At 38.5% G+C, this 8,529-nt stretch overlaps 1 protein-coding gene and 2 long non-coding RNA genes across 3 annotated transcripts; 1 reads left to right on the forward strand and 2 right to left on the reverse strand.

Annotated features, from left to right (window-relative positions):
• Positions 1–744: 744 nt before the first annotated feature.
• Positions 745–2,347, forward strand: LOC149492153 (agmatine coumaroyltransferase-2-like). The gene has a single exon (XM_089716844.1). The coding sequence runs from the start codon at positions 780–782 to the stop codon at positions 2,094–2,096; it is 1,317 nt and encodes a 438-aa protein (XP_089572970.1). The 5' UTR covers positions 745–779; the 3' UTR covers positions 2,097–2,347.
• A 2,293-nt stretch (positions 2,348–4,640) lies between these two features.
• On the reverse strand, positions 4,641–5,076 carry LOC149492154 (uncharacterized). Its single transcript, XR_016319106.1, has 3 exons — positions 4,996–5,076; positions 4,872–4,914; positions 4,641–4,761 (listed from the first exon to the last, which is right to left on the reverse strand). It is a non-coding gene; the product is annotated as an uncharacterized LOC149492154 (long non-coding RNA).
• Positions 5,077–7,356: 2,280 nt separating this feature from the next.
• LOC149492155 (uncharacterized) lies at positions 7,357–7,871 on the reverse strand. Its single transcript, XR_016319107.1, has 3 exons — positions 7,707–7,871; positions 7,588–7,630; positions 7,357–7,477 (listed from the first exon to the last, which is right to left on the reverse strand). It is a non-coding gene; the product is annotated as an uncharacterized LOC149492155 (long non-coding RNA).
• Between the last annotated feature and the right edge of the window lie 658 nt (positions 7,872–8,529).

The raw sequence follows: 8,529 nt of genomic DNA on the forward strand, positions 1-8,529 counted from the left end.
TATCAAAATTTAATAAAAAAAGAGGAACGTTACTAAGGATTAATATTTGAATTCAAATAGAAATCATGTATATGAACTACAAGTGCAAAGCAAGTTCGTTAACTAAATGCATATATATTGGGTTTCCCTTAGATATATACCATTTATTAAGAAATCTAGTTTTACATATTAAAAGGAAAATTCTTATCTCTTCACCAAACCACAAATGGAAGTTTATAGTTACAACGTAATGAACCAATAAGTATGTCAAGATATCTTTCAAAAAAGAAAAAAATTTAAATATGGTATGTCAAGATATAGTTTTTTTTTTTTATGATTACTATTGCCATATATGGCATGTACGTTTTAAATTCATTCGTTGTATAAAACCACCTACTTTGGATTGACTCAAATTGGATTGCAAATGACAAAATTGACATTGCTTAATCTTGCATTATATAACCCAAATATCCAAATTAATGAGTTCAAATAATTTTTATCTAAAAAAGAAACCTTCTTTTGCTATAAGAATCTAGGTTTTACCCTTTAAAAAAAAAAATCTCGGTTTTAAGCATATCGGTAACATAGCTTTATAATTTTTTAAACACCACAATGTTTAGCATTTAGCTTTTATTATTATTTTTTTGACCCATGACCTAAAAATAACAAGTATATAGGTAATGGGCAATATGGGGAATGCCTTCAGTTTCATTTCCTATATATAGGGCCTCGCCTAATCCTTCTCCAAACAAATCTTCTTCTCTCTTACATACAGCTAGCTTAACTAAGCATTAATCACCATGGATGTGAAAATAATGAGTACAAAACCTGTTAAGCCAATTTTTGAAGGCAATGATATCCCTCCTTCAACCTCACAGTACATTCCTCTGAGTGTGTTTGATAAATTCACATACAACACCCACATGGCTGTCATTTTTGCTTATCGTCCACCTACACCATCAAATGCAACCTTTGAGCATGGCCTCCAAATCGTTTTATCAAAATATAGAGTGTTGGCAGGAAGATTTGGAGAAGACGAAAATGGTGACCCTGTTATTTTTCTTAATGACAAAGGAGTGAAGCTAGTTGAGGCATCTGTCGATGGCAATCTCGATCAGTTCATGCCATTACATTCATCTCCAGAATTACTTGGTCTTCACCCTACCACGAAAGGTGTAGAGGAGCTATTGCAAATTCAACTCACAAGGTTCAATTGTGGTTCATTAATTATTGGCTACACATCCCATCACAAGATAACTGATGCACAATCTGGTTGCAATTTTTTTGCCTGGGGAAAGGCTACTAGAGGACTTGATATAGATCCTCTTCCTATTCTTGATGGAACCTTTTTCGTTCCTAGAAATCCTCCGATTATCGAGTTCGAACACAGAGGATTTGAATTTGAAAGTAAGAAGCTGGTTAAGGCTTTTCACAACGATAATAATGACCTTGTAGATGACATTGTTATCCATAAAGTTCATTTCACAATGGATTTTCTTTCCAAGCTCAAAGCCAAAGTTTCAGAAAACAATAATAATCTCAAGCCCTATACTACTTTTGAGAGCTTGGTTGCTCATCTATGGAGAGTGATAACAAAGTCTCGAGGAGTCAATGGGTTTAAAACAACCCGTGTGAAAATTTCAATCAATGGTCGCAGACGAATGAATCCAAGAGTGCCTGATGAGTACTATGGCAATCTGGTGCTATGGGCATTTCCAAGTTCTAGGGTTAAAGACCTACTAGATGAGCCATTAGCTTATGCAGCCAAGCTCATTCATGACGCCATTGCAAATATAAACGATAACTATTTTAAGTCATTCATAGACTTCGCTAGCTGCAAGGAGATGATCAAAGAGGAAGAGCTAGTTTCAACTGCGGATATAGATAAATCTACTTTATACCCTGATTTGGAAGTTGATAGTTGGGTGAGGTTCCCATTTTATGAGCTTGATTTTGGAGGAGGAAGCCCTTATCTATTTATGCCTTCTTATTATCCACTTGAGGGAATGTTTTTTCTTCAACCTTCCTTCATTGGTGGTGGAAGCATAGATACATTTGTACCTCTTTTCCGGGACAACTTGGAAACCTTCAAAAAAATTGTCTATTCCATTGACTAGTTAATTAAGGTTGTGTATGCTACAAAAGGTTTTGTGGAAGTTTTTAGTGGACTTTTTTCTTTGAAGGGATTGTAATTCTCAAAATCTACAAATCACAAATTGAAGTTTAAAGCAAAAATGGTATATGTATCCTACTTATTACTTAGAGCATCTCCAATGCTAATGTGAATTGTGAGTGATTTGTCAAATAAAATAGAAGGTGTGAATGGTGATGTATTTGAATGTTTATTATAGAAATTGAATTTTTAAAATCTCTCTCTAATGTATTAGTTTTGAATTCTCTTCCATCTTCTTTTTACTGTTCTTTTCCAAGCCCACAAATTTTCACATTGCCTAGAGACTCTCTAAAAATATAGAAGGTATGGTAGACAATATTTTTTTATTTTTTGATACTCAGTTTGCCATATTAAATAGACATTAACGTTGAAAAGTATTTTTTAAAAAATCTTTCCATTTTTTTAAAAATCTTTTCATTTTTCTAATGTGGCAATTAATAAGAGTAATTCACGTTAGCATAGGAGATGCTCTTCCTTTATGTGTCTTCACATGTTGTTTAAGATTTTTGCATAATAATTAAAGAAATAACTAAACCATTTAAATCATAAAAAAATTTAATCAAATTAGTTTTATATTATCAGATTACTCTAATTTTAATAATTCTTTCTATTAGTTTACAATGAAAATTAAGATATACAGAAAAGAGAGAGCAATTTACAAAATGTGTGAAAAAAAGTTACCTAAATGGTGTGGTCTTGAAAATATCACTACAAAAAAAACGCCATTTTGCGACCGACCAATCGATCGCAAAATGGCAAATATCGGTCGCTAATTTGATTTAGCGACCGATTTGCGACCGACGATCGTCGATCGCAAAAATACTGGTCGCAAAATAATTTTGCGACCGATGAGACAATCGGTCGCAAATTAGATACCGATAAAATCGGTCGCAAAATTGAATAATCGGTCGCAATTTTTGGTCGTGGTTTAATTGGAAATTCAGTCGCAAATTTGGTCGCAGAATATCGGTCGCAATTTTTTTCAATCGGTCGCAAATCGGTCGCAAATTATAAATTCATAATTTTTACTTTGGTATCAAATCGATCGCAAATCGGTCGCAAAAATGGAAAAAAAAATTTAAAAAATAAAATATTATTTTGAAACCAAAATTTTTCTGCACCTGTGAAAGTTGACATAAATGCATATATATCACACAACCTATTCAAGAACAGTATAAAAATGTAACTTTTATTGTTCTGAACAAATTAAAATATGAAAATACAAATGAAAAAATAAAAATGTCCAAAATCAAATCTATATATGCTGCTGCTCATCTGCAGGATCCGATGTCAGATCTCCCGATGTCGGATCGCCGGGAGGAGTACCTGCTGGATGTGATGTAGCGCCAGGAGGTGTGACCAAGGTATCATTTGCAGCATCGGGATCAGGAGCCGATAGTGGCTGCTGCTGAGACGTCGAAACATGTCGGTCTGTAGCAGGCGCAAGATCAGAGGGAGAAGTACCAGCACGGTGCTCACCGGACAGCCGCATCACATGCGCTCTAAGCTCTGCAATCTGTCTCTGTTGATCAGCAAGCTGAGCCCGTATATCATCATCACAGTGCGAGTCACTGTGCTCCGGCTGTCGTGCTGCGCTGGCTGTAGAAGCATGAGCTGCTGAGCCAGTGTAAAACTGTGATGCCTGAGACCCGATGCCGTATACCTTCCTCTTCTTCTCGCCCCCTACAGCCTCGAGATAAAACGCTACCTCGTCAATTCTTGACTCAGCTTCGGATTCATCGATCTGAGAAGTAACAATATGCTCCCGAGCTGTAGTATAGTTCTCCTGAAAACAAAAAATTAATTAATCAATGCAATTGCAAGCTTTACTATATTCAACTTTATACATCTTCGCAATGATTAGAGGGTAAATGTAAATATTATTCATTGTTACTTACATTGACGCTCAGCGCACGTCTGTCGACAAAGGTATTACGATCGTGGTCCTTCGTGTGAGTGTATGTAAACACCTCCATCGGTGTGGGCTCACGACCTAATTCTTTAGCCAGTAATGAATTTTTATGCATGATATATTAATATATTAGTGTCCTTTCATTAAACATCAGTTTCTTGTAAAGGGACTAGTTCACTTACTAATAATCGAGCTGTCTCTATAGCAGATATAGATTCGCCTGTGTGTCGCGAAGGTCCTGCTCCATCACCCCAGTCTCACTGCGCCTGTTTTGTGCAAATATCTCCCACTTTCTCTTGAATGCAGGATCCTCCCAAACCTTTTGCCAGCTCTCCCATATCTCCTGAGACACGCACTGCTGCTTCTTACCGCTTCTTCTCATCCTATAGGTGAAGTCAGCGTATCGATCGGCGCATATCTTCTCCCAGGCTACTTTCAGCATAGCTGTAATGGCCTCGTCCCATATGAAATGTTTCTGCAAAAAATTAGATCACTTATAGCGTTTAAACACTAAGGATATATCTTGAATTGTAAACATTGAATGATGATATAACTTAAACCAAAGAGTACCTGGAACTCCTCCCAATAAAAGTCTCTCGCCTCTTGTGGTACGGCATCCCATGTGTATCCTTCTTTATGCAGCTGTAGCTTGATTATCTTCAAAATTTGCCTCGCTGCTCGAGAAGATGGATATATGCTGAAAAAAAAACAGAAGTGAAATATAATTACACGAAAGCATCACAGTTATGAATAAGTACAAAATATAATTACAAAATATGCCTGCAGAAAATTTGAATAAGTACTTACTGTCCCGCTACCAAACTGAGGGTGATACGTGGATCTGATGAAGCTTCAAAAGAAATGACAAATGTTATAAATTTTTAGATAATTAATATATAATTAAAATGACAGTTATGACATTTATGATTACCTTGCACAGTAGGTGACTGTGCAGCTGGTGGAGTCTGTACTGGTCCAGAAGAGGAAGGAGCAGAAGAGGAAGGAGCAAAAGGCTGTGATGGTGGCAGTACTGGACGCTGAGCAGAGGATGAAGCCCCAGACGTACCTGAAGAAGGATGTGATGGCGGCAGTACTGGTCGCTGAGCAGATGACGAAGCCCTAGACGTACCTGACGAAGGACGAGGGATCGACCCTCCTCGTCCATGGGCATTGCGTCCAGGGCCATGACCTCCACGCGAACCACTGCCGGACGCGTCAGAATCAAATGGTCTGCCTCTAGCCATCTGTACTGCAGATATCAGAACCTAGATAAAATGAATTATACAATTATATGAATTGTAGAACATGTGGTAAATATGAGTAAAGAAAGTTAATACCATTGAAATTCTTCATTAATAATATTAATTACATATACATTTATCAATTTGTAACAGTAAAATTACTCTAAGTTTTAAGTGTCTTGAATATCATCTGCTTCCTCCTCCTCTTCATCAGCTTCCTCTTCTTCATATTCGTCTTCTGAGGAACCCATGATGATTTGATCTTCTTCCTCTTCATCATCTGATGGTTCTATTTCAACATAAGATCAGCTTTCATCATCCAATCTATCTCACTACAAAAAAAACGCCATTTTGCGACCGACAAATCGGTCGCAAAATGGCAAAAATCGGTCGCTATTTATACTTTGCGACCGATTTGCGACCGACAAACGTCGGTCGCAAAATCACTGGTCGCAAATGTTAATTGCGACCGATGAGAAAATCGGTCGCAAATTAGAGACCGATAAGTCGGTCGCAAAATTGAAAAAGCGGTCGCAAATTTTGGTCGTGGTTTAATTGGAAATTCAGTCGCAACTTTGGTCGCAGAATATCGGTCGCAATTATAAATTCAAAAAATTTTTTTTTGGTATCAAATCGGTCGCAAATCGGTCGCAAAAATGAAAAAGGGAATAAAAAAATTAAATATTATTTGAAACCAAAATTTTTCTACACCTGTGAAAGTTGACATAAATGCATATATACACACGCAATTCAAGAATAGTATAAAAATGTAATTTTTATTGTTCTGAACAAATTAAAAATGAAAATACAAATGAAAAAAAAAAGGTCGGAAATCAAATCTATATATGCTGCTGCTCATCTGCAGGATCCGATGTCGGACCGCCGGGAGGAGTACCTGCTGGATGTGATGTAGCGCCAGGAGGGGTGAGCAAGGTATCGCCTGCAGCATCGGGATCAGGAGCCGATAGTGGTGCTGCTGAGACGTCGAAACATGTCGGTCTGTAGCAGGCGCAGGATCAGAGGAAGAAGTACCAGCACGGTCCTCCCGGACAGCCGCAGCATGCGCTCTAAGCTCTGCAATCTGTCTCTGCTGATCAGCAAGCTGAGCCCGTATATCATCATCATAGTGTGAGCCAGTGTGCTCCGGCTGCGGTGCTGCGCTGGCTGTAGAAGCGTGAGCTGCTGAGCCAGTGTAAAACTGTGATGCCTGAGACCCGATGCCGTATACCTTCCTCTTCTTCTCGCCCCCTACAGCCTCGAGATAAAGCGCTACCTCGTCAATTCTTGACTCAGCTTCGGATTCATCGGTCTGAGAAGTAACAATACGCTCCCGAGCTGTAGTATAGTTCTCCTGAAAATAAAAAATTAATTAATCAATGCAATTGCAAGCTTTATTATATTGAACTTTGTACATCTTCGCAATGATTAGAGGGTAAATGTAAATATTATTCATTGTTACTTACATTGACGCTCAGCGCACGTCTGTCGACAAAGGTATTACGATCGTGGTCCTTCGTGTGAGTGTATGTAAACACCTCCATCGGTGTGGGCTCACGACCTAATTCTTTAGCCTGTAATAAATTTTTATTCATGATATATTAATATATATAATGTACTTTCATTAAACATCAGTGTATTGTAAATGGACTAGGTCACTTACTAATAATCGAGCTGTCTCTATAGCAGATATAGATCCGCCTGTGTGTCGCGAAGGTCCTGCTCCATCACCGCCAGTCTCACTGCGCCTGTTTTGTGCAAATATCTCCCGCTTTCTCTTGAATGCAGGATCCTCCCAAGCCTTTTGCCAGCTCTCCCATATCTCCTGAGACACGCACTGCTGCTTCTTACCGCTTTTTCTCATCCTATACGTGAAGTCAGCGTATCGATCGGCGCATATCTTCTCCCAGGCTACTTTCAACATAGCTGTAATGGCCTCGTCCCATATGAAATGTTTCTGCAAAAAAATGAAATATAGCGTTTAAACACTAAGGATTTATCTTGAATTGTAAACATTGAATGATGATATAACTTAAACCAAAGAGTACCTGGAACTCCTCCCAATAAAAGTCTCTCGCCTCTTGTGGTACGGCATCCCATGTGTATCCTTCTTTATGCAGCTGTAGCTTGATTATCTTCAAAATTTGCCTCGCTGCTCGAGAAGATGGATATATGCTGAAAAAAAAAAACAGAAGTGAAATATAATTACACGAAAGCATCACAGATGAACAAGTACAAAATATAATTACAAAATATGCCTACAGAAAATCTGAATAAGTACTTACTGTCCCGCTACCAAACTGAGGGTGATACGTGGATCTGATGAAGCTGCAAAAATGACAAATGTTATATTTCTAGATAATTAATATATAATTAAAATGACAGTTATGACATTTATGATTACCTTGCACAGTGGGTGACTGTGCAGCTGCTGGAGTCTGTAATGGTCCAGAAACGGGGGTAGAAGAGGAAGGAGCAGAAGAGGAAGGAGCAGAAGGCTGTGATGGCGGCAGTACTGGACGCTGAGCAGAGGATGAAGCCCCAGACGTACCTGAAGAAGGATGTGATGGCGGCAGTACCGGTCGCTGAGCAGATGACGAAGCCCCAGACGTACCTGACGAAGGACGAGGGATCGACCCTACTCGTCCACGGGCACTGCGTCCAGGTACACGACCTCCACGCGAACCACTGCCGGACGCGTCAGAATCAAACGCTCTGCCTCTAGCCATCTGTACTGCAGATATCAGAACCTAGATAAAATGAATTTATACAATTATATGAATTGTAGAACATGTGGTAAATACGAGTAAACAAAGTGAATACCATTGAAATTCTTCATTAATAATATTAATTGCATATACATTTATCAATTTCTAACAGTAAAATTGCTCTAAGTTTTAAGTGTCTTCAATATCATCTGCTTCCTCCTCCTCTTCATCAGCTTCCTCTTCTTCATATTCGTCTTCTGAGGTACCCATGATGATTTGATCTTCTTCCTCTTCATCATCTGATGCTCCTATTTCAACATAAGATCGGCTTTCATCATCCAACCTATCTGTTAAATCTTCAACAACTTGCATCGGTTGCGTTTCAACCCTAACTTCTTGAAATGCCTCCGATACTGCGAGTGAAGAAGATGTTTCGTTTCAAGTGCATGAACAACTGATCTAGCCTTGATTTTACACACTGCCATCCAATCGCATCTATCTCGTTTAAACGATGGATAT

The sequence above is a fragment of the Jatropha curcas genome, unplaced genomic scaffold (genome assembly GCF_041381405.1).
Source record: "Jatropha curcas cultivar XTBG-Jc1 unplaced genomic scaffold, XTBG_Jcur_1.0 HiC_scaffold_94_pilon, whole genome shotgun sequence".
In the NCBI taxonomy this organism is placed as follows: Eukaryota; Viridiplantae; Streptophyta; class Magnoliopsida; order Malpighiales; family Euphorbiaceae; genus Jatropha; species Jatropha curcas.

Excerpts from the sequence above, each read along its gene's own strand:
- LOC149492153 (XM_089716844.1), top strand. The coding sequence starts at position 780 with ATGGATGTGAAAATAATGAGTACAAAACCTGTTAAGCCAATTTTTGAA.